At 45.1% G+C, this 25,067-nt stretch overlaps 1 protein-coding gene across 1 annotated transcript in view; it reads left to right on the top strand.

The window, feature by feature from the left end:
• The window catches only part of LRMDA (leucine rich melanocyte differentiation associated), a 511,149-nt gene that overhangs the window by 16,184 nt on the left and 469,898 nt on the right, over window positions 1–25,067 (top strand). The window contains exon 4 of the mRNA XM_052639700.1: window positions 8,741–8,858. Coding sequence (XP_052495660.1) covers window positions 8,741–8,858 — 118 coding nt within the window. The remainder of the gene's footprint in view (window positions 1–8,740; window positions 8,859–25,067) is intronic.

The raw sequence follows: 25,067 nt of genomic DNA, 5'->3' as shown, positions 1-25,067 counted from the left end.
AGTGTTGGTTGTTGGGTCATGATTCTTTAGGAAAGATTGGATTCTAGAAGAGTGATCCTTCTCCTGGGCATGCCTGGGTACCCTTCAATCATACCCTCCTAACTTCTGATCTGTAACCCCAGAAGCTGTTGGGGGCTGGGGCTGGGAAGGCTGTATGTTACTGCATATGTGTCAAGATTGCCCTAGAGCTGGATTCTAGGGGCCACGTGCAGCTGGACTCACATCTGGTCAGAATTACCTTAGAAAATCCACAACACTGTTAAGATGCTCACCCTCTGAGAGAAACAGGAACTAAGAACAGTGGAAGGATTCAGTGTGGGCCCACCCAGTGACGTACTGACTGCGTGAGCGGACTTGTAGGCCTGTTCTACGGAAGTTCTAATTTTTTAATTCATTTTACTAATTTTTAATATCTGGTTTAACAAGCATCATCACCCTTGCATTTGGATGAGATGAATGAGTGGATGAGGCCTTTCTGTTTTGTGGTCTGTAAAAAGCCCTCCTTTCTTCATCCTGGAGCTTGTGCGTTATTTGTCCCTGAGAAATTTTAGAGTTTCACAACAAGACTTCTGAATGCCAAGTTCCTGTGGCATTTGGGTTTCTACAAAGCAATGTAGCCACCTTTTGTTTCCTTTCGGTATAATATTTTCCTGGTCCTTCATCCACAAAGCATGAAGTCAGCCTTCCTTCAAGCTGTTACTGAGAGCCTAATAGGAGGGCCTCTATGCAAATTTATGAGACATTTTCACTATAAAATTGTTGAAAACATGAATGATATTTCTACAGTTTACTGTTTTTCACTTTAAGTGCATTTTCTGACAATATGTCTTCTATTAATCATTTAAGCAGTAGTAGGAAACTTAAAGGAGTGTATTCAGAAGCAAGAACCCATGGTTCATTTAGTGCTGTCTAAAAAAAGTTCTTATTGATTGGCATCCTCTGTGGTTATGTGATGTAATATTTATAATATGTCACCCAGCCATACATCAAAACAAGTATATCTCTTGTTTCATTTCCGTGAGAGATGTTGATTTCAGAGAGGTCAGCCCAGTTTTAGGTCACGTTGTGGCCAACCACTGGACCAGAATGGGAAGTGACCAGATTTATGGAGCTATTGGAAATGACCCCAGAGCTGCTTCAGTTTCTGTGGGTGCTTTCCTCCCCTTCCCCCACAGCACCCCTTTTCCTTCCTCACTTTCCCCCTGTGTGCCCAGTTGGATTTTCTTGGCACACGTCCACACAGTGAAACAGCCTCATTAAATCTGCATGTGAGCATACTACCAGGTTGTTTAGTGGTGCCCTGGACCTGCTGGGACAGGAGCAAAGCCGAGCCTGGGGTTTCTCTACGCCATTCCTCATGGCTCGTGGCTGAAATGTGTCCACTGCCATGTTATTATAGGCGCTGAAACCTGCTGCGGCTCTGCCGTGTGCACGCCCTGGGCAGCTATTTTGGAGTGAATGTTGGATGGAGGTTCACACTGAGTGGCGGTGCTGTACTTGAAGGTGCAGCCGCCTTCAGGATTGGGGCGGGAAGAGAGTGAGGCAGCCAAGTGAGCTGGGGGCCCACCATCATCCTGAGGATCCCCTTGGGGCCTCCCGTGGGCTTGAATACTGGCCAGACAATGAATCAAGTCTGGGGAGCTTGGATGCCCAGTATGGTCTATTTCTTGTCTTCCGTTGTCTGTCTTTTCTTTCCTCTTGCTAAGGAAAGCTGGTGGAGTTCAGGTCAGGGTACACAAGTGCTAGACCTGATGCAGCAGAAAGGCTGCTGGTGTCTTGGGCTCCGAGCACTACTTCACTAAATCCTTCTGGCACTAAATCCTTTATTATCTCCTGCCACTCCAGTCTCTGGCGAGTCTCTCCTTCCTCCCTCCTCCTCAGTAGACTCCTCTGTATTCCTTACAACTTGAAATTATTTAAAACATGACGCCCTTTCTTTGTTCCCTCCCGGGGAGCAGCCCTGAGGCCTGCCCAGTGTCTGTCACACTCAGCCAAGGGGCAGGAGGGAGGGACCGGCTGGCCGCTGCTGGCCGCCCTGGGCTTCCACCATTTCCCAGCCGTAGCGGAGCCGTAAAACTTGTGGCTTACATAACCCAGTGAGCATTCTCCAGCTAATCTGCAATCTGGGCTTTGAAGATCACAGGAAAGCAAAGGTCACGACCTAGAGATCAAAGTGACAGAAACCCACAGAGTAATTGCTGGTTCCCCTCTGTAGAGGGCCTTGGTCTGTCCTGTGGGTGTATTATTTGCACTGAGACTTCAAACGTGCTGCCGGTGAACTGTGAGGGAAATCAGCTGGCCTTGGCTGGTTGTCAGGCGTTCATTAATGCTGTAGGTGAGCTCACCTCAGCTCATTAGAGGCAGAGCATTGTCATCTCTTCACTCGCGGTGTTTGTTCATTACTCCGTGGTCTTTATTGACTTTTCCTCACCGTCCTCCCTTACCTGAAGGTGTGAGGGGTAGTGAGACAAGCAAATTGGAGCAATACGAAAGAGAGGCGAATATGGATGTATTTATTGTAGATGAACTTGGAGGCACATAGAAGTCAAGCAAGCAAACTGAAGCTTAAGAGGCTGGAGCAGCATTAGCCCACCCCCTTCATGGCACAGACGGAGAAACTGAGGCTCAAGAAGGCGGCAGAAACTGAGCCAAGGCCGCACAGAAAGCTGAGCCCAAAGTCTGGGCTCTTCCCTCTACCCTGTGAGTCCACATGCTTTTTGTTGGGAAGATCTCCCTCTTGTTTTTCCCTCCAACACATACACTTGAAAGCTTTGGTCTCTCCAGTAAGCTTCATTTAAGCGACTGCTAACTTTTCAAAATTAGTCAGAGACATTTAGCTGTTGATCAGGGTTTTTGATCAGCATGAGGTAAGCAGTGTTACCAAATGGGCTTGATGCCATCCAGAGCAAAGAAGCTTGATGTTCTGTTGGCGTGTTCACGCTCTTCTGTTAAGCTTTGTGAAAGGATGAGAACAGTTCATGGATCACCTATTGTTGCCTTCAGGGGCCCCCAGTGGGGGGTGACCCTCAGCTTGTCTCCCCATTTCCCATGCATGAGAGCAGGAAGGCAGCAAGAGGCAATAGGAAGAAGCATAGAATGCTGTAACGGGAAGGAGGTGGGAAAAGTCCCCGTGACTCCACATGCAGTTGCCTTGAGACCTGGAAATGTGGTGTGTCTTGGGTAGAGTCTCAGAAGAAGAAACATGGCAGCCAGCCCCAGGAGCAGATGCAGGAGGTCTGTCTCAGTGTGCCTGTAGTTGTGCGGAGGGCCTGGGGAGCAGCCAGATCCCCCGGGGGAGCAGATGTGGGCAGGAGACAGCATCTTCCCTTCCCTTTGAAGTCTAGATGAAAAGTGCCAGAGCTTTTGGTAGAGAAAACTGACTTGAGAGCAAAAACCAAACAAACCAAAAAAGGCTGTCTGCTGTTGTTTCTGTCCCTCTACCAGTTGGAAGCATCTCTTTAGAGGATTTCTTTCAGGAAGTGGCACTTCCTCTATGAAGAGAGAGAGAACCTGAAAAGCTGTGTGTGGGTCTCACTTTTCGAGAATCTGTGTGCAGAGACAGGTGGTTCTTTGAAAACCTTCCCAGGGTCCCTGGTCTCCTCTGGGTAACCTCACCTTCCATGTCACAGCCAGCACCCCTCCCGGCCCTAAGGCTTTCTCCCAACCACCTTGGGAAGGTCAGGAAAATTGGCATTGCCCTCTGGAGCTGGGCATGTGAGCCTTAGAACTTAGACGGATCTCTTTTCATTAAGCAGTGCCCTGGCTTAACAAGCAGTTTTATAAATCTGAAGCTGTCTCCGGGTGCCGCAGGATTTATGGACGGGGGTTTCTGCCATAAAGTGGTTTATGATGGCTGCCTTCTGTGTTATTAGTAGCTGTCTCTTCCTTCAACCATTGCTGTTTGATAATAGCTTTAAAACACCCAGAATTACTTACCTGCAAGCCCCATTCCCGATAGCCCCTGTTGACAGTCTGAATAAGTTTACTGCCCTTTTGTTGTACTTTACCTTCAAAACAAACTGATTGAACCATCAATAGCTCGTGGAAGCTGACAGAGGCATGTCATCTGGACTAGCCCTGGTGATTGCAGGTTATCTGGGGGAGTTAACCTTCCTGCATTGTTAACTGAAATGTTTTATGTACTATGCAACTTTAGGATACGGCTGTGATAACCCCGGTAACTAAGTAATACATCACAGTAAAGAGATTTTGGTGCAACAAATAACCCTGGATTAAATTTACAAGGGTTGAATTGATATTGTAAAAGCCTTCATTCTGTGGCTTCGGGAATCCTCTCTTGTATTTTTATGGCAAACTTGTATTATACTCAGGATTGAAGCTGCAGCTTTTGACACCCTGACATGACCTACAACAAAGGGAAATAGATCTCCCAAGACCAGAATGGGACAGGCAGACAGAAAGCTCACTGACTAAGCATTGGCAGAGCTGGTTTAGAGCTGGTTCCACACCACCAAGGGGCAAGAAAGAAGGTCTGGTGGATATGGCTTCTGTCTGGGCGCTGGGGACCATAGACACTGGGGGCAGGACAGACCATTGGCTGAACTGGGAAGGATACACTTGGCCACCTTATCAACTTCATAATTCCAAAACTATTCATCCTTGTGGTGTTTATGTACATGGACAGTGATTCTCAGCAGGCCTAGCAGCATATCAGCCTTACCTGGAAACTTATTAGGATGTAAACTTGAAACTTCATTCCAGATGCAGTGAATCAGAAACTCCAGGGAGGGACTCTGTGATTTGTGTTTCAACAAGGCCTCTGGGGGATTCTGTCACCTCCTCAAGTCTGGGACCCACTGAGCTAGAATGTAAGTCCGTTGAGAGCAGGGACCTTGTCTGTTCTGTGCATCACCTATGCTTAGCACCCAGCTCAGCTCTTGGCAGGGTGGGTGAATGTGTAAATAAATGAAGAAGACATCTCCTAAGGGACATACTGTGAGTCCTGAGCTGAGTCTCATACTAAACTATTTGGAACAAGCCTTCCTAGTGTCTCTCAGACATCTTTAGGCACCAACCACCTGGAAATCCAGGCTGACCAACTGGGTGGGAGTCGGGTCACCCCTAGTTTCAGGGGAGCTGGCAGCCTGTTTCCTGGATGTTTCTTTGGTGTTGAAAGAAGAGTGCTCTGAAAACAGTAGCTCTTTGTCATCTAAAATTTTTTAACTAGCTTAAAAGCTAGCACTTCTCTCTCTCTCCTTTGATTTCAGGGCTGTGATCCAAAGTGGGGCGAAATGACAACCTGCTGTCTGTTGTCACTATGGTTCCTGCCAGCCCTGTGAAGACATCTTTCATTCCATCATTAAACATTGGCTGATTTTCTAATACTGATTTTTCTTCACCTGAATATTCATCTTTTCCCACCCTACACTTAGTGGGTGTCTTTACTCCTTTGAGCGTCACTCCTGACATATTGTTTCTGCCTGTACGTGTCTTTATTTGAAAGAATCTGTTGTCATCAAGACTTTGCTGCTACAAGCAGAAGATGGAAGTTTTCTCTGACACTGACTGAGGCCAGTGGGAGTTCTTCTGGAGGACAGAAAGGTATTGAGGCCTTTGTAGAACTTGCCTCGTGTAGAGTAAGCTTAGGTGGCATTCAGAGAGGGAAAGAAGAGGCTTAGGGAGAAGTAAGAGAGAAGATAATGAGTAGCTTGAGGCCAGGGAGAGAGCAGGAAGTAGGTAGTCAAATTTCCAGGACCTCAGATGTTGGTGTGGAAATTTCTGAGCAGGAAAAGGATACCACAAAAGAATTTAGAGTATTTTTGACTTTAAGTCATAGGAAGGCTGTGACTAGAAACCTCTGAGCTATTTGGCATTTGAGTGATTAGCTGAGTCTTTCACCTGGACAAGCATATGTGAGGCCCTTTGATGATGTGAGACCATCCTATGAACTGGGGGTGCTGGCCTTGTGGACCTAAGGCTCCACTGACGAGGGAGGCCTACTCACACCTCAAGTAACGTTTGCACTGAGAAAAAAAACTTAGTGTTTGGGAACTGCTTTAGGGCTTGTTTCTTTGAAGCTTTCTTAAGATTTCTTGTTCTTCTTTCTTTGTGTTTGCAAAGCTACTTTGTGCGTAACCTCAAACTCAGTGCTTAGCTGTGCCAATTTCTAATTTCTGTCTTTGAACCCATCTTCCCCATTATATCAGAATCCCTTAAATTGCCAACATCTGTTGGATCATAGAAAAAGCAGAGAATTCCAGAGAAACATCTACTTTTGCTTCATTGACTACACTAAAGCCTTTGACTGTGTGGATCACAACAAACTGTGGAAAATTCTTCAAGAAATGGGAATACCAGACCATCTTACCTGCTCCTGAGGAATCTGTATGCAGGTCAAGAGGCAACAGTTAGAACTGGACATGGAGCAACGGACTGGTTCCAAATACGAAAAGGAGTATATCAAGGCTGTATATTGTCACCGTGCTTATTTAACTTATATGCAGAGTACATCATGCGAAATGCCAGGCTGGAAGAAGCACAAGCTGGAATCAAGATTGCCGGGGGAGAAATATCAGTAACCTCAGATATGCAGATGACACCCTTATGGCAGAAAGTGAAGAGGAACGAAAGAGTCTTTTGATGAAAATGAAAGAGGAGAGTGAAAAAGTTGGCTTAAAGCGCAACATTCGGAAAACGAAGATCATGGCATCTGGTCCCATCACTTCATGGCAAATAGATGGGGAAACAATGGAAACAGTGAGAGACTTTATTTTCTTGGGCTCCAAAATCACTGCAGATGGTGACTGCAGCCATGAAATTAAAAGACACTTACTCCTTGGAAGAAAAGCTATGACCAACATAGACAGCATATTAAAAAGCAGAGACATTACTTTGCTGACTAAGGTCCGTCTAGTCAAAGCTATGGTTTTTCCAGTAATCGTGTATGGATGTGAGAGCTGGACCATAAAGAAAGCTAAGCACTGAAGAATTGATGCTTTTGAACTGTGATGTTGGAGAAGACTCTTGAGAGTTCCTTGGATTACAAGGAGATCCAACCAGTCTATCCTAAAGGAAATCAGTCCTAAATATTCATTGGAAGGATGGATGCTGAAGCTGAAGCTCCAATACTTTGGCCACCTGATACAAAGAACTGGCTCATTTGAAGACTTTGATGCTGGGAAGATTGAGGGCAGGAAGAGAAGGGGACAGCAGAGGATGAGATGGTTGTATGGCATCACTGACTCGATGGACATGAGTTTGAGCGAGTTCCAGGAGTTGTAATGGACAGGGAAGCCTGGAATGCTGCAGTCCATGGGGTTGCAAAAAGTTGGACACAGTTGAGTGACTGAACTGAAATGAAAGAGCAGGAACCATGTTGTAATCACCTCTGTATACCTAGCCCTGGCATGAAGTAGGTGCTTAAGAAACATTTGTGCAGCTGAAATGAACTGGTATTTTATAGTGTCCATTCTAATGCTTCTTCCCAAAATGGTTTGAGAGTGAGAAAGAAAAATTGGTCCCTGTCTTCAAGAAGCTTATAGTTTTGGTGAGGACATTAAACTGAAGGACAATTAGAAAATAATACGGTGTTAGACGGTAGGGTGCTGAAAATGCCTCCTTGGAGTATCGAGAAGGGAGAAAGCAATGTGGGCTGGGGATGCAGAAGAAAACGTCTTGAGGGTTGGGATTTGGAAAGATGAGTGAATACTGAGGATGCTGGATATGGGGAGAAAAAGTCAGATTCCCATGCAGATGATGTGACTTACCACTCTTGACATTGGATACCCACCTTTTCTTCCTAACCAGGAAAGGGTCTAAACAATTGCTCCTTTGATTGGAGGAGTATGGGGGCTTGATGGAAAGCATCTGGGTCGGTGACTGTCCCTGAGGAAGGAGAGCTAGAGGCAGGTGTCTATACCTTTTGTATCATTATTTATATGTTTATGTACCTATCTTCTGACCATGTGAGTCTTCTTGTCAGCTCCATATACCTGCGTAAAGATAGTTCATCACACAAGTAGTCAGTCATTCAGTTATCCTTAAAGATGGTAATGGATCCCAAAGACTCTTTGCAGGGAGACCATATGGCATATTTGGCTGTTAATGTCCACTGGAAACCAACTCCCCTTGTTTCTCCTTGATGGAGATAATCTTCATAGTGCCAGTGTAGAAGTAACTCAGTGATGATGAGAAAAAAGTCCTCAGCATGTCTCTCTGATCCCTCAAGGAAGCAGTTTCTCAGCTATGCATGTTCTTACTTCTATCCCAGAGTTGTCCAGGTTATTATCATTGTCCTGATGGCAAATTAAAGTCTCTTGTCTCAGCTTCAAAATGAAGATTTTTTTGTTCTCTCAGAGATGAGAATAATACAGGTGACCCATAAGAATGACAGTAACATGAATGGTATGATCAGGTTGTAGATTATTTTCTCTGAGAATTTCTTGTGTATCAAAAATTTGGGGTCCATTTTCCAGAATGGAAAAAGGTAAATACACGGATAGGATCTTAGTGGTGAATCCAGGTGTGCATTTGTGAGTATACCTTTGAGTTAAGAACAACCATTAGTGTATGTTTTGAATTAGTGTATGTATGAAACAGAACCATTTGAATTTCCCTGAAGAGGGATTACTCATTGTGAAAGAAGAGGGGAGAAGCAGCACCCAAGGCCTACACTTCTGAAGACTTAGTGATATAGTTTCCTGAACATCAGATAAATTGCATGAACCTCTGAGTCCATCACCCCCGTCTTCCTGAGCTGTCTCTGACTGGTCTCTTCCAGATGCTTTGTTCTACACAAGCTGCCCAATTTGAAGTTTCTGGATGCTCGGAAAGTAACCAAACAAGAACGAGAGGAAGCTTTGGTCAGAGGGGCGTTCATGAAGGTGGTGAAGCCCAAGGTAAGCCCTCTACTCTCTTGTTCTTTGTGAGCATTTATGCCTCACCTGCTGGGAACTCTTCAAGGCTGGAGGAAGTCCTCCTGTGTGTTCAGAATGCGCCAGGATTTCATCCATGGATACACCATTGGCCAAACAAGAAGTAGAATTTGATATAAGCTGGGTCTTCCTGGGACTCTAGGGGGACATTGTTGGTATTACAAAGCGATTGGTAAGGTGATTTCAGACAGATGGCTCTTGTACCAATACAGCAGCATCACGCACAGCCTATGGTGATGTTCCCAGCATCAAGGAGAATTTCGAAGCAAGGAGGATTTCAGGCCTCCTTGAAAGTGTTTCATTTCCAAGGTGAGACCTCTGCAGACTCTGGAGCTGAGGAAGGAGAAACAGGAGAGCGTTGGACATTACTGTTTCTCAGGAGGGCAGGGTTCCTATAGTGCCTCAGCGGGGGCTCTTCTTTCTCGGGGCCAAGGGGTAGCTGGGGGAGAGTGCTTGTCTCTCGTTCACAGGTGAGGGCTCAATAGCACTTGGAAATACTGTTAGCACGGAAGGCAATTTCTCTGACAATGTGGTCTGAGACTGGTGTGTGCGTCCTTCACTTGGCTCTCCAGAGCCCAGGCGAATGCTGTTTACTGACCTTTGTTTCACCAGCTGAGTCTGCTTCGAGGCCAGGGGATTGAACGTGGTGTCATGTTAATGACAGCACTGATGAGGCAAGGGGGATTTGGCTTGGGGTCTTGGATTCACACACAAGGAGATTATTAAGGACATGGGCTTGGGAGGAGCTAGGATCCTTCAGTGAAGTCTGAGGCTGGGGAATGGACTTCATGACTCCTTTGGAGGTCCAGCATGTCCTGGAGCTCTGTGGAGCTGCAGTCACTTCCTGTGGGATCCTAGTCTGTGTGTTGAAATCTTTGGCCCAGGGATCCTTGAGGTCTCATTTGTCCTCACTGATGGACTTGGAGCACTCTGCACGTGCATTGGAAATGATTAAGAGGGAAAGAGGAAAAAACAAACAGAACCAAAAGAGAAAAATGAAACCTCTTCCATCAAGTCGCTCAGCTGGCAGCAGACCTCAGGCCACTTTCTCTCCCTGAATCCATGAGGTGCAACTTATTTCCCGTTATGCTGAATAAAATTGCTAACAGTTGTGGAAATATATGATATGGAGAGTAGAATACTGGCAGATAAATGTATTGTTACCTGTTTCAGCATGTGGGAAATTAATTGAGTGATTCGTTTCGTAGCTATTAAAGTGTTAACGGTTTTCCTTATGGAGACACTGATTTGATGTATTGCTCATGACTGCCTTTAGTTATTCCAGCTTTTGTGATTTTGTTCAAATGAAATAATTTATTTCTTGGCTTCCTTTTTTTTTTTTTTCGGTTAAAAGATTCTAGAGACAGCCAGTATCACCAAACCAAAATACAACAAATGGCGTGTTTATAATATTTTGAGTTCCCACTCATCCTGCATTTCTCACCATTGTGGATGCGTGCATTTTATAGCATAGATACTGTTTCTCCTGCTTTCATTGTCTTTGACATGGAAGCTCTCTGCTGTCACTGGAAATCTGGAGAGGTCATAAAGAATACCCGTCATATTGGAATGGGGTGTCAGTGATGCCCACTACTGTTCTAAAGTTCTTTTGTGCCCAGGTGTGTGCATCCTCACATAACCTTCAAATGTGGAAGGAAGGGGGCATTGACTTACTGCACAGATGCAGTAACTCAGGCCTAGGGATGATGTTTGGGCTGCCCAAGTCATGAGCTCATAATTGCGAAAATCCAAGCTTCACCCATGTGTCTATCTGCAGACCCCACATTGTTTCATCTCTTATTCCTGGAACACTGAGCTCACCATTCCCTCTGTGCATCTCTCTGTCCAAACGGAACCTCCAAGGAAGGCCTAAGTGAAGAAAACAGGTAAAAGCAGGACTGTTCTGCTGGAGTAGATATGGGGGAGAACTGAAGGCGTCCCCTGCCTTTGAAAGCAGGGACGGGCTCCCTAAAATCCAGCAGTGGCTGATTCTCTGAGTCATTAGCACCATTGACAGAAATGCTCTTCAGAGCTCCCAGTCAGTTTCTGATCACTTACAGAATCAGCTCGTTTGTGTGATTGACTCTTTACTAACACATCTTTACTAACTGTGTTAAGCTTTGAAATATCCATTAATTATCAATATTTGGAGAAAGATGAAAATACTCTGACAAAGCATCAAGACTTTTGGTGGTTATCCTTTTGTAGAGTCCCATGGTTTTCAAACTGGAGAAGGGAGGGCTGCAAAACTCTCTGGTCTGTGCTTTCATCTATGGCTGCAGGAACAGGGAGAGGATGTAGTTCCCGAAGGCCCCAAAGCCCCTTGGAGGCAGAATTGGGATGAGAACTCAGCCGTCTGGGCCCCCCTGTGCAGTGCTCTATTTACCCCGTGACCCTTTAAGTGTACTGGAGTTCTCTGTGTTACCAGTTCCGTATCTGACTCTCGTGCCTCTTGTGAATGGCAGACAATTCCCTTTTGTCTGGTTTTTTGCAGAGAGATGCGCTTTTACTTTTCTTTCAGATAGAAAGAAGCCAAATGAGCTCCTTGCTGAATTAATAAATTGGTGTTAGAAAGGCTGGTTCTCGCCTGCTCACAGTATGTGCAGACATGTGTTTGTTCCTTGCAGGTGTGTGTATATGCGTTCCATCTCTGTGTATATATACATATGTATGTTCTGGGAGGTATGTGTACACTCAGAGTCAGCTCCTAAGTGGAGAGCAATTTCCTCTTGGTGAATTGCCGACACTGCGCTGAGCACGCTTGGTGAAGACCTATTTTTCATCACGGACTCAGAATCTCAAGTTGGCTTCTGTCCTTTCGGAAGCAGTGGCAGTCTGTTTTGCTTATTCAGCAGAATGCTCTGATGGATGATCAAGGGGGCCGTGATTTGGGGAGCTGTTTTCATTTTATTCCTGACATAAAGTATTTGGGAGAATGGAAAATGCCTCTCCAATCACAGCCCTTGCCTTGGAGGTAGGGAATGGGCAGTCTGGGTGTTCTCGGCTGATACAAATGCAGAATCATCCAGCAACTCATAAACCCCCTCAAGTCACAAAGGCTTGATACGGTACCTGGCAGGCCCGGCGCTTGAAGTGCGAGTCAGTTCTCAGTGTCTCGCACAATGACACGTTTCTCGTTCATGGCTGCCTTTTGGCTTTTGTTGTTTAAAAGCTGCCTTCTGTCTGAGTTCTGATTGTTCTACAGAAAGATGCTGTCATTCTTTAGGAATTGATAGTTAATGCTGCAGTGGCTCTTCTAGTCTTGCTTTCTGTGTGTGTGTATAGTGAATGGTCCTTCAACAGCTAGGCTTTGCTCGTTTCCTGAAATTTTAAAGAAAATATATACTCTGAAAAATATTGGCCATCAGATCATGGCTTTGTCAATGCAGAGAGTACCCAAGTTGGACATAGAGGAGGTGATAGCCCCCCAAGAACATCTTCTATAATGACGAGACTCTGACCCGCCCCACCACTGACTGCTCCAAGAAACGTAGATCAAAGCAGTGTGGAGGCCTGTCCAGGAGGGCGTGCCTGATAGGCATGCAGCCCTAACATCAGAGAGACAGTGCAAGAATCGACAGTCAGAGTTGCTTAATTATTTCCTGGCATTGTAATTATTCATCCCTGTTCTGGCAAAGAGCACAGTTGTCAATTTTTTTGACATAATTATTTCAAACTGAGCCCTCTTGTTTACAGGTATGTATAGGAAGTTGGCTACCAATGGTTTACTCTTTGAAATCTTTATAGAAGCAATAGCAGCTACCAGGGCAGCTGGACTGAGAACCTCAGCGCCTGTTAGAAAGTGTTTTTACATGTGTGTTTTTGCTTGTAGTCATGGCCATTCTCTTACAGGCAAGATAGGGTCATAGGTTTATTGGTGAGTTTTGGTGTGTCCTCAAAAATATGGCGTCCATGCCTTCATGTAGGTTTCCTAGGGTGTATAGCTTGTGTATTTGTGTACTTTTGTATAGATGTGTTTATTGGTATGTGTGTTGAGGGGTACTTTTCTTGGGGTTGGGGGGATGCTGTAAGAATGTGTTTGTGTGTGTGTGTGTGAGGGAGAGAGAGACAAAGGGGAAGAGTTGAAAGGAGGGAGAGGGAGATGTGTAAAGGAATAAATGTGTAGCTTTGGAAATCTTTTATATTCTTGTCCTTAAACTGAAATTTGAAAGCTCTTTGGGTCCAATGACCACCTCCTTCCCTGGTTACAGTACACAGTCCTGCTCTTGACACCTGGGGTTGGGCCCAAACTTTCTTGGGTACCTTTAGCTTCTTCCATCTGCGTCTGGTTTGGAATTTCCATGAAAAAAAAAAAGCATATTAGGAGTAGAAGCATCTGGAAGCCCGCTCTTTGTTGGGACGAGGCAGCTGTGTATCCCCTGGGGTGTCAGGTTTTGAGGGCAGGGACTTGACTTTCTTTGCTTCTGTGTCTCCGGGCCTGGGGTATCACAGAGGCTCAGCCAGGACCATCAAAACAGTAAACTGTGAACACGGCATGTTGGAAAATCCATCACGGAAGGAGGTTCATTTTTTTATTGCCTCAATATGGTCCTCTGCAAAAGCAGGAAAAGGACACTTGCCTCAAGAAAATATAATAACTTGGATCTGTATATTGGCAAAAAAGAGGGATTCTGGTTTGCATATCTGTTTTTCCAAAGGATTTTACCCTGCGACTATTTCTGACGGCAGAATCTGTGGCCACCGTGGTCCCTGGGATCACGTCTCCTCCATGGAGCGCCACTCTTAGGATGCGGGCGGGGGTGCGATCTGAGCTCCCTGTCACTGCTTACATGTTCTCTGAGTCCTTCTCTTAGAACCCACCTGCTCATGTTAGAGCTTGTAGGGGAAAAAAGGTAGCTTCTCCCAAAAAACATGTTGGGGGACGCCACAAGTCTATGAGCTATTAAAGTGAGATTTTTCTCAGTCTCGAGGCTCTTGTGCTTTCTGTCTGTGCTCCTTTTTAAAGGAGCCCTGCCTCATGGCTTGTTTGGCTTACTGATTGGTTTCCATGCCTAGCCTAGCTCTTCACTAACTGCTACCTTGTTCTAAAGCCCAGTGTGTTTGTCCTTTATATGTTCTCTGCCCCCATGTAACCAATTGCGAACATGTGAAAGGTTATCCGAAACTACCTCTCGATGGCTTCTAGTTATTAACATTTGTTCCATGCTCAATATTTTTAAAGCTATGTATTTTTCATAAGGCCAGGGGTATGCCTATAAATAAATTTTGTAAACTGTATGAACATGCAATTAGGGAGACAATAAGCCCATGTACATTGAAAGTTCTCTACTGTGCCAAACAGAATAAAATGAAAAATGTCAGTTGATTTTTCTAGATATTTCTACCTACCTGAATGTGTTAGTGTTTTATGGTTCATTTCTGTTTTCACACAGATGTTTCTTATCCTGAGATGTATTCAGATTCTCTTTCCAGTAACTTTATAATTAATCTTGAAAGGAGGAAAATTTTTACTTAATTTCTTTTTTGAAAGATGTTTGAAGGGTGTGTCTAGAAGCGACTTCAGAAGCCAACAATTTTCAGTTTATTTGTTTTTATTCTTTTTTCTGATTTCAGTTTGCCATGTTCATTCGATGGGGGATCACTTAAAGATGTTGTTATTTTTTTCCTCATTTTTAGTACCATGGCATCCTGTGTCTCAAATAAGTGCTTTCAGAGTATTGCTTTTTAGAAGCAAGGTTGGGAGCTTTCTATGGCTTTGCTTTCGGATAACAGCTCTCTGAAATCAGAGGTAGACTGTCGCAGTGAAGCTGTGTCTCCAGCACCCTAGCAAAGCTGTGTAGCTAGAGGACTGAAATTCACAGTAAAAGGGAAGTGAAATAGAACTGTAGATGGTGGTTGCACCCTCAGAACCATGTCCAGATGCCCCTGTGGCCTGGCCAGCCAGGTGCTTTGCACACAGTAGGCATCATTCTCCATTAAGTCCAATGCCTGGGGAGAGAGAGATCACTGAATGTCTGTTAGAGTTACTGGCTTTCGTTGTACCCTGATGGCCCACCTCCACATTCTTCCCCTCTGTGTCCTCCAGCATGCTGGCTTTTGTCCAGAGATATTTGGACAAACATATGCCTAGAGGATCTTAGAAGTAAGTTGCAGTGTTGGGGGGAATAAGTGTTGCTAGCATGCAGCCTCTGGATCCTACCCATTTTAGAGAAGTGGGTAGTTTTCTTCACTTATCTAAGATTGTTCTTCTATCTTTGCCCTTGCCATAGCTTCCCACAGAGAAGCTACGGCAAGGGCATACCTCTTCCATAGAGAGGGGTATACTTCTCCATCCTGTTGACTTTGCACTTGGGCGGATGGCACTTAGGCCAGTGGGATGTGTATGGAGGTGACAGCATACAAACTCTAGGCCAAGACTCATGAGGTACCATGTGTCTCCACTCACCCCTCTTGCTCACTTGCCAGTTGCTGTGGAAATCCCATGAGACACACATTGAGCAGACACACACTGAACATGAAGCAGAACTGCCCCAGCCACCTACAGACATCTGCACGAGAAAGACACGCTGGTCATACGCCACTGGGACTATGACGAACAGTGCTATTGCAGAAACCTGACTAAGAGTTAGGCCATCTGTGCTCACATCCTATCCTCTGACCTTTCCCTGTCCTCTCGAACCAGGGCTCTTTACTGAGACACAGCGTACGGTCGTGAAGTTCATAGCGGTTTTGGATATCACAGCACGGACTTTAGTAAGCTTTCTGGTTGTTTCACTCATTAGGATGGAATGCCAGCCTCAGAGTCGACTGGCCCAGAGGTGCATTATTAGTTGCAATGACGCTTTGCTGATATGTGATTCAGAACAACACCTAGCGGGTATTAAGCATCGACTGTATATTTGATATGTACTATTGACTTAACAATATTATCTTTAAACTTCTCCTTGAACTTGAATCTGCAAATGATGATCAGAGAACTCACATATATCACTTAAAATTACAGAGCACTGTGGAATCAGGTTCTTCCTCAGGCCTGCATAGACCCCTGAGCTCGTGCCCTTTTTCCTGTATACCTTAAATTTCATCCTCCAGACGTGGTGATATGGTGAGAAGTAGGAGTTAAAGAGAAGACCAGGACAGGGAAGGGAGCCAGAGGTAACTTTGTAATTTTCAGTTTTGACCTTGTGACCATTCCCTCCAACCCATTTTGGTAAAATGGACCAGCTAGGCAAAGAATAGTAGGAACCAGGTGGTGGAGGGCTTTGTTAGTTAGGCCAGGCTTGCAACTTGAGGAAGAGGAGGAGCCTTGGTGGGGTTCCAAGTGGGAGGACAGTAAGGGCGAGTTTGTGTTTGGATCCCTGGGTGTCTGGGGGAGGGGCACTAGTTCCCTGTGCACAGCAGGTGTTTTGGAAATCTGTGCAGAGGCAGCTGCTCTCCGGAGGCCACCCTGCATTCAGAGCACTCAGGCCAGTGCTGGTGTCCAGACGGCCACATGCACCACGCCCGGAGCCCTCCCCTGACTGTAGGGAGGTGTCTGAGTGGTAGTGAGCCGCTTAGATGCTGCGATGAGAAGAAAGCTGATGGTTGTCAGAGATCCAGTGGTCACTCATCTGGCAGTCTCTGGCATTTGAAAAAGTTCTTTGGCATATTCTTACCCATAAGACACTGTCCCCTATGGTGTCAGCTGCCTTTGTTTTAAGGAATGAGTTTAAGCCTCCTTAACTGAGCTATGAGAAATCCTCACTTGTGTGATCTTTGATAATGACTGAGATGGGGCCTTTAATAGCTGATTAGGTCTGTAATCTGTACATTTCCAGCCTGACATTTTCTTGAGCCACTTTAAAAGATAATTTTTGGTATTTTCCTTTGGCGATTTAGTTTTTAAAAAATTAAGCTTGTTGAGAAAGAGAAGAGGAACATAAACATGCTTTCTTAAGAAACTGGGTTCTCAGAGAATAAAGTTGGGGTGCTGGTTTCAAGTCACCCATATTTAAACTCACATCACCCTGTGTCGTGCATGAAGCTCAGATCTTGGCAGGGAACTGGTCTGCTGCGGCAGGTACATTGGTCACTTGGGGCGGACCCTTATCCTTAACAGGCTTTATTCTACTTGACCTGCCCTGCTCTCTGCCACCACCATCCTCCCCCCCCCCCCCCACCCCCCTCCCCCCCCCCCCCCCCCCCCCCCCCGCCACACACACACCTTTGCTTTGAGCCTGATGATTCCAAGCCAGTGATGGGAAGGAGTGGGATGGAAGTACAGGACTAGCTTGGCTAGAACAGAGGAAGAGGCCAGTGACTGAGGTCTCAGGGGAAGATCGTGATGACCCCAGTGTTCCCACCATCAGTCAGATCCAGGGGCCTTGTTCTCTACCCTTCTGACCTCTGTGGCTTCGTGAACCCCTGCCTTGCTTGAAAAGTCTCTTCTGGGACCCATGGCGGCATCAGATGGTAGGGACTAAACCCTCAGGCAGACAGGAATCCTAGAAGGTAGGGAGGCCTATGGGATGGATGGCTGACTAGGGAAAGGTCATGAACATGGTTCTGAGGTTTGGTTCTGAAGTTCACTTTGATTATATGTATGAATTGCAGCTCTGTGGCTAAGAGGGGAAGAACACATGAAGATGGCCTAGTCTCAACTTCTGCTCTTGAGTTCTGGTTATTTCCAAACTGCCTGCACCTAATAGCAGAGTACTAGCTTGCCAGGACTGCTATCACCAAATACCATGGACTGGGTGGTTTTAAACAGCAGACATTCCTTTTCTAACAGCCTTCGATGCTCCAACTTCAAGATGAAGGTGTTGGTGAGATTGGTTTCTTCTGAGGACTCACACTTAGGCTTGTAGGTAGCTGCCTTCTTGCTGTGCCTCCACGTGGTCACCTTGGTGTGCACACACCCCCCGGCTGTTTGTGTGTCCAGCCATCCTCCTCCCACAAGGACACATCATATTAGATCAGGGCCCACACACTGGTCTCACTGGCAGTGAGACCTCTTTAAGGGCCTCGTATCCAAGCATAGTCATATGCTGAGTCCTGGGGGTTAGACTTCAACATAGAAATTGGAGGGGCACAATTCAGCCTTTAACAGTGGACCAAAAGAGCGAACTTGAAGAATATATATATATATATATATATAAAGACTCATGTAAGCTTAGTGATGAAAGGCACATCAGATACTTACCATTTACTTGTTCGTTTCATTGTCCCCAAAGGCCTAAGAAGCAAAATTGTGGATAGAACAAAGCAGAAGGAAAGCCTCTGGTTATCCAACTTGATCAGAGGGAGAAGTCTTCACAGAATTTGACTGAAATAGGAATTTGATCTGTTTGCCTGAATGTGGCTGATAGATACTTTTCAGGGTCTCATCCAAGTGAGTGCCAAGCTGGTGTACACAAGTAATTACCAGAGTTAGTGGGAACTTCTGCAGTGGTACCTTCCCTACACAGTCGGCTCAGCGAGGAGCCCAGTGCTCAGAGGAGAGCTGCTGCTTCTTAAAAAAAAAAATGACCCCGGAGGTGTACTTTGTCCCTGATGGTTCCTTGAGGAGTAAAAACAAGCTGTTTCTTGTTATAAGGGAGACGAGTCCTAGTACATGTCCACTGATCTCTGACTATTTCTCCCTGTCAAGCTCTCCGGGAACATCCAGTTCCCACATAGCCACTGGGTCTTGTTTATGAGGCAGCTCCACCTCGCGAGGGAGTGTTTGGCCTCCTCGTTGTTTTTGTCTACCTGGGTCACCGTGGCTGGCTTTCGGAGCCCGTGTTCACCCTCTGACTCTGAATACACCATCACTGTCCCTCTGACCAGGCAAAGTGGTGTTTCACCAACATGAAGGGGCAAGTCTGACCTTGGGGTCCTTGAAGGCTGATGGTACAATTAGCTCTTTTATTTGCTTTTCTGTTCCTTACAGAAGAGTGTCTTAGATTAACAGACAGGGCGCCATCAATAATGCACAGATGCTCTGTAATTGGGGCTTCCTTTGATGTTAATTTAGCGAAGTTCAGTGCTGTTGTCAGTGATAGCAATTACATTCAGCCTTTTCACCAAGGACATTTTAGGATAATTTCATTTTTCATGTGCATTTTAAAATATGGCAGTAAATTTTGAGCTACATTACCTGAATTAGAACTCGCTATTTCTTTTCAACAGGCAACAAATGCTCTCTGTCTAGGCTCCAAAGCTGTATCTTCATTTTTCTCTTTTAGAGTGGGGAATTTTAAAGTGGGGCTTCCATCTCATGAAGCTTTTAACTCAAGAGTGAAATTTAGAAGTGAGTCCTTTGTTTGTTTATTTGTTGTTGTTGGCATCGGAATTGTCACAGAGGCTGTCTGGCTTAGTGACCTCTGCCATGTTTTATTAGGCCCATTTTAATTCATTCCCTCCCACCACCCAGCCTTTATTTTTGTTCTTGATGTGATCCAAGAAGTTGCCTCCAGCTGTTCTTTAGGGGAGATTGAAAATCTGAATTTATCGTGGCTGTTTTATTCGCTGGCGAACCTGTGATTCTTCCTGTGTTCATGTGCAGTCATCAGATTTGCTCCTCCATTTGAGGGCCATCTCCCTCCAAGGTTTGGGACTGTATCTAGGTTGGTCTTAAAGACTGCACCGCTGCCTTCTGCCATCTGTTTCTCCATTGTTGATATGAGGAACATCAGACCTGCTTTCACATCTGTTGCGAGGATGAACTGAGATAGTGTGTATGAGGAGCTCACGCTCTCTGGTATGTAGCTCGTGTTCTAAGCTGTGGCATTGCCAAAGAGCCCAGTGTGGAGTCACTGCTGTGTCTTCCTGTTGTGTGAGTGAACATGAGGAAGGCCATTTTGGCTTGAGTTGGGGGTTGTATTTGTTGGCTGGGGGCTGCCGTATTGAGACACCGTCGGCTGGGTAGCTGAAACAGAGCTTTATTTTCTCACCATTCTGGAGCCTGGAAGGTCCACAACAGGGACCGCATGGTCAGCTTCTGCTGAGAGCCCTCTTCCCAGCTTGCAGACGGCCACCCCTCCCCGTGTCCTCCCATGATGGGAAGAGAGAGAGCACACACCTGCACACACATGTGAGTGACTGACTGACCGATAGAGCATCCTCTTTTTATAAGGCTCCAGTCCTATTGGGTCAGGGCCCCACCCTTATGTCCCCAATTTACCCTTAATTACCTCCCAAGGACCCAATCTCCAGGTGCAGTCAGACTGGGGGTTAGTGCATCAGCATATGAATTTTGGGGAGCATAATTCAGTTCATAGAAGAGGTATTGTCCCTATATTCCTGGTGACGTAACTGAGTTTTCTGGGGTTTATACTTCAATGTTTCTAAGGTTTTACTAAGTCTCTGCTTCCTGATGAAAGTAAAATACCTCAAAGAAGGGAAGTTAAGAGGAGAAAGAGGACCTCCTGTTCATGGAGGCTGGGCCCCTGAGTTTGGGAGTCTTTCCAGGCACTGCACAGGCCTTTCCACGGATGTGAACAGAAGGCAGTGGCACAGCATCCCCAAGGGGACAGCAGTGGGGCGGGGAAGGCCCCTACAGGGCCCAAATCAAGAAAGGGAAGCCTGGCGCAAAAGTCAGCCCGTAAGCCCTTTCATTTGGGTGACCTTGGACTCAACTTCTGAATCTTCCTCCAAGTCCCTCGGTGAATCTGGAAATCAAGGCCATTGTTTAGATCCTGGAATTTGTCATTGGAGTCAGTCCACTTCTGCCCCATAGTAAAATGGAGAAAACCAGGGAGTGAAATCTGGGGGCTTGTTACATATGACCAAAGAATATTATCTCATCATTAGAGGGGCTGTGAAAACCCAAGGTTGAGATATGGGACCTCTGGATAATTAGAAAACAACCAAGAGCTATATTACACCAAGCCACAGTTTTTTCCCCCTGAAAAATCTGTTTCAGTTCAGTATAATGTTAAAAAAAAAGAAGAAGAAACTCTGATTTCTGCACTCATGCTAATTTTTAGTCATGGGATGTTTTGGAAAAAGATTAAATTGCAAATAATATTTTCTTCTTGTATTCAGAAAACCCTCAATACCAGATTGTGAGTTTTGGCCTTTGAGATTACAGAGGCCAAATCTGAACACTGTGAATCGAGTTTGCTTAGGGGGGAAAGGGCAGAAGCAGGACCCATGAAAGAATGAGGCGCCGCCCCTTCTCTGCCTCCCCCACTGGCTGCTTTTCCACATTGTGCGACTAAATGTGCAACTTTGTTCACATAACTGCTACAAACAGTTCACTGTGTAGGCCAAACGTTCTCTAATGCAGTAAAATTAAGAAATAATATGCTTTGAAAGTGATTTATGAGTGTGGTTAAACTGCCAGATTTACAAAGAAATAGTTCAGATCTTGGGAAGCCTCAGGAGTCACGTCAAAAATGAATTTGACCATGATTTAAACTGCTACTTTTCTTACATGACATTTAATATGTGTACTTTGGAGGCCCATATGTCTTTAATAAAATAGCATTAAGTTTTAAATATGATATGAATGCAGCCAGTTTCTAAATTCATAACCTTTTCCACAACTCCAAAATGCTAACCAATAAGGGAGTCATACATGCAATAAAACATAAACCTTAGAAAATAGCTTTTTATTAAAATGGTTAGACACTTGGCAGCTGGGTTGCAATGTAATAAATACTTACAGCATTGTGGGTTTATCAGACATTGTTTATCCTACAAGCAACTGGGACCAGATAACTAATTATAACCCCTGCACAAAAGCCGTTCAGGCAGAGTGTGTTAAATAGGCAGAAGAGTTTTGTGAGAGTCCTGAACTTGGGTTCTCAGAGAGCTGGGTTCTGATCCCTATCCATCACTTAAAGGAGTGTGACCTCAGCCAGCCTGCACCATTTCTATCACTTTCCCAGTCTAGGTCACAGAGACAGTACCATCTGCCTCGCAGATTTGTTGTGACAAGACACAAATGCTTCAGGGCATCTGGCCCAGGGCCTGGCACGTAGTAGGTGCACAGTAAAGAGAACCAGTTCTTTTGAAAATACTCTTTTAAAAACACATTTTTAATTGCAAGATAATTGCTTTACAGTATTGTGTAGATTTCTGCCAAACATCAATGAAAGAGTAGTTTAGGCAAGACAGCAAGTCCCTTGTAGCAGTTCTGTGATGACTCTAGGAGGCCCTTAGAAAAGTGAAGCCACATAGCCAGAGGTGAGTATAAGCCTCGTAGAGGATGACTAGGAAGTGCCTTTGCTCTCTCCCCTCCAAAGGCGCAAGCACATCAGAACTGGCAGCAAGACATACCTGGTTCAGGTCAAGCAGGAATATCTTGGTGCCACTATCACTTAGCTGTTCCTGGAGATAGAGTTGAGGCATGCGGTGTGTCCTCTGCCTGCCTTCTGGGTTTCTAGGTCACAGGAAATACGAGTTACTCTTGGAAGCTGTTTTGTTCAGTCACTAAGCTGTGTCTGATTCTTTGGGACCCCATGGTCTGTAGCACGCCAGGCTTCCCTGTCCTTCACTGTCTCCCAGAGTTTGCGCAAACTCATGTCCACTGGGTTGGTGATGCCATCTGATTGTCTCAGCCTCTGTATCGCATCACAACAAAAGGTCTTACAGTGCTGCTACCGCTTTGTGTGGGCGTGTGTGTGTGTTTATGTGTGAAAGAGATGTGTAAATGGATCTCTCGGTGGAATAGTTTGAATGCTTTGAACTAAGGCTTCCTGAGTTCCATGTTCCTAGTTGCTTATGTGTAGCTTGCTTTTCTGTATCTCAGAGCAGACAGGCAACCTGGCCATGGTCTGATGGTGCCCGTCCATGCAACTAAACATTGCTACCCTTCACAAACTTCCTTAGGAAGGAGTTCTTTAATTTCCTAAAGGGGGAATTGGAAGTGATGTTTGAGCTTGGCCTTTGAATCTCAGGGCTCAGACTTATGTGTGGTAATGAGAGATTAAAAGGTCCTGGGACCATTTCATTTTGTTTTATTTTTATATGTTTTCTTAAAACAATGTTATGATCCCAGTAAGGGAAATTAACAAAGGAGATCTCTCAGCTGGGTTCCTACACGCTAACTCTATGCCTTTTCATTTGGCTCTGTCCCCTTTCAACCCTTATCCCTTTCAATAGGTGTTTTATGTGTGTTTAGTGCTCTACTTTTTTTAACCTACCATTTTTATTGTGCCGCTTTGTAGTCTTCAAATTTATTTTTTTATGGACGCTACAGTTCTTCATCAATCTGATGTATGTGGCACGAGTTACCAACCATTTCCCACTGTTGCTAGATGTTAATCTTACATACAAAATACTGCTCGTTGTATGTATGTGTATATATGTTTCCTTCAAGTTATTTCCTTAGGATAATTCTCCAGGGATGGATTATTAGATCTCAGGATGTGGGTAGAACGGAAGGTTTAGGCTCTGTTTAATAACGCCTAGGTACCATCTTCAAGTTGGCAGTCCATCCTGAACGAGTCCTTGTACCTATGAAGGCAGAGACAGGATGTAGGTCAACAGGGACACCTAACATTTCCCAGGCGCTCTTTGGGAATGGACTTCCCAGTCTTGTTGGTTGGTATGGTTCAGATTCTGTGGGAGCTCCTACAAAGCATGCATTGACCTGCGAGGTTATAGTCCCAGGGAATTACAGGTTCCCTAGAGCATCCTGAAAATTATTAACAGCATGCAATCCTGATCAGTGTGAATGTGCCTTTAGACTGTTAGCCAAATCTTTGCATAATACCAATCATTCTACCTATAAAAGCACAAATATGTTATTGTTCTCAATAGGCAATTTAATGCAGCTTTGGGTAGGCAAAAAGAGAAAAGAAGATTACAAGCTGGCTGATCTTGCTTTTATTTCTCTTCAATCTATCCACACTTCTCAGGGGTTGTCCTTGTTTAAAGATTGTATGCAACTGTGCAGTCTGTGTGATTTGGAAAGCAAATCAAACTAAATATGAAGTTTTCAGCATGTGTTGTTTTTAAAAGATTTCATACATTTATTTCAAATATACATTTCTTCCCGAGTTGTGCTAAACCTATAATCTTTTTCTTGTTACATTTCTTTTTGGGGGAAGGAGGCCGAGAGGTTGACTTAGTTTTGGAGTGGAAGGTTCCTATTAACATCTACCTCCTTCTTGTGTGGCGTTATTCACAGCAGAGTTATTAAGGCTAATTACTTTCAGGATTCTATCAAAGGGGAGTATTTGAGCTGACAAAAAGAAGCATTTATTGGGAAGAAAAATGGCCTGTTTAAATAAGAAAGGGATCATTATCATGTGTATCTTACCTCCCCCTCCCACTTATTAGCTTGTGAAAGAAGGAGGGGCCGGGAGACCCCTTGGGAGTCTGTGAGAGACGGTTCTAGGGGGCTATGCTCCCTAAGAAACTCGATACCCCAAGAAGAGGCAGTGCTTTACCTCCTTATTTGTCTGCAGCCCATCTGGGTTGCTCACTGACCTTAGAGCTAATGTTAGGCTGTTATCCCTTCTTCAGTAAAATTCACTGACCTTTGGTATGTAATGGAGAGAATATTTGTTGGGAGCTGGGTGTATCAGTCAGGAAAGGCTAACCGCTGTAACAAGTAGCCCATGGCTTCATCACTTGCAGTCCACTGAAGGTTTCCAGATGGAGAGTGAGGAGCATCCTGTCCACCAGGGGCGTAGATTCCTTCTGTCTGAAGGCTATGTGGTTTTCTTAGGCTTTGGAGTTCTTCACTGGCTTCAGCCCATGGATGGAGCAAGAGCAAGAATGTGGAGAATTGTGCACACAATTGATGGGTCTGGTTTTGAGCTGACAAACATCACTGATTGGCCAGAACTCAGTCAAAGGAACACTCATAACTACAGGGGAGTCTGGGAAATGCAGCTGCTGTGGGCTGAATTGTGACCCTACCCCCAAGTTCATACATGGAAGTCCTAATTCACTGCACCTCAGAGTATAACCATATTTGGAGTTGGTCCCTTTAAAGTGGTGACTTAAAATGAGGCTGTCCAAGTGGGCCCTAATCCAGTATGGCTGGTTCTTAGAAGAAGAGGAAATTAGACACACAGAGAGACACCAAGGGTGTATGTACACAGAGAGACAGTAATGGAAGGAGGCAGCAAGAAGGCAGCTGTTTGCAAGACAAGGAGAGAGGCCGCAGAGGAAACCAACCCCACCAACACCTTGATCTTGCACTTCTAGCCTCAAGAACTGAGAGAATACATTTCTTTTGTTTAAACCACCCACAGCCTGAGCACACTAACATGTATCAGCTTGACTGAGAGC

This window comes from Budorcas taxicolor, chromosome 5 (assembly GCF_023091745.1).
Source record: "Budorcas taxicolor isolate Tak-1 chromosome 5, Takin1.1, whole genome shotgun sequence".
Lineage (NCBI taxonomy): Eukaryota > Metazoa > Chordata > Mammalia > Artiodactyla > Bovidae > Budorcas > Budorcas taxicolor.
Note: the sequence above shows the minus strand (reverse complement) of the source record. Positions and strands in the feature narration are given on the sequence as shown.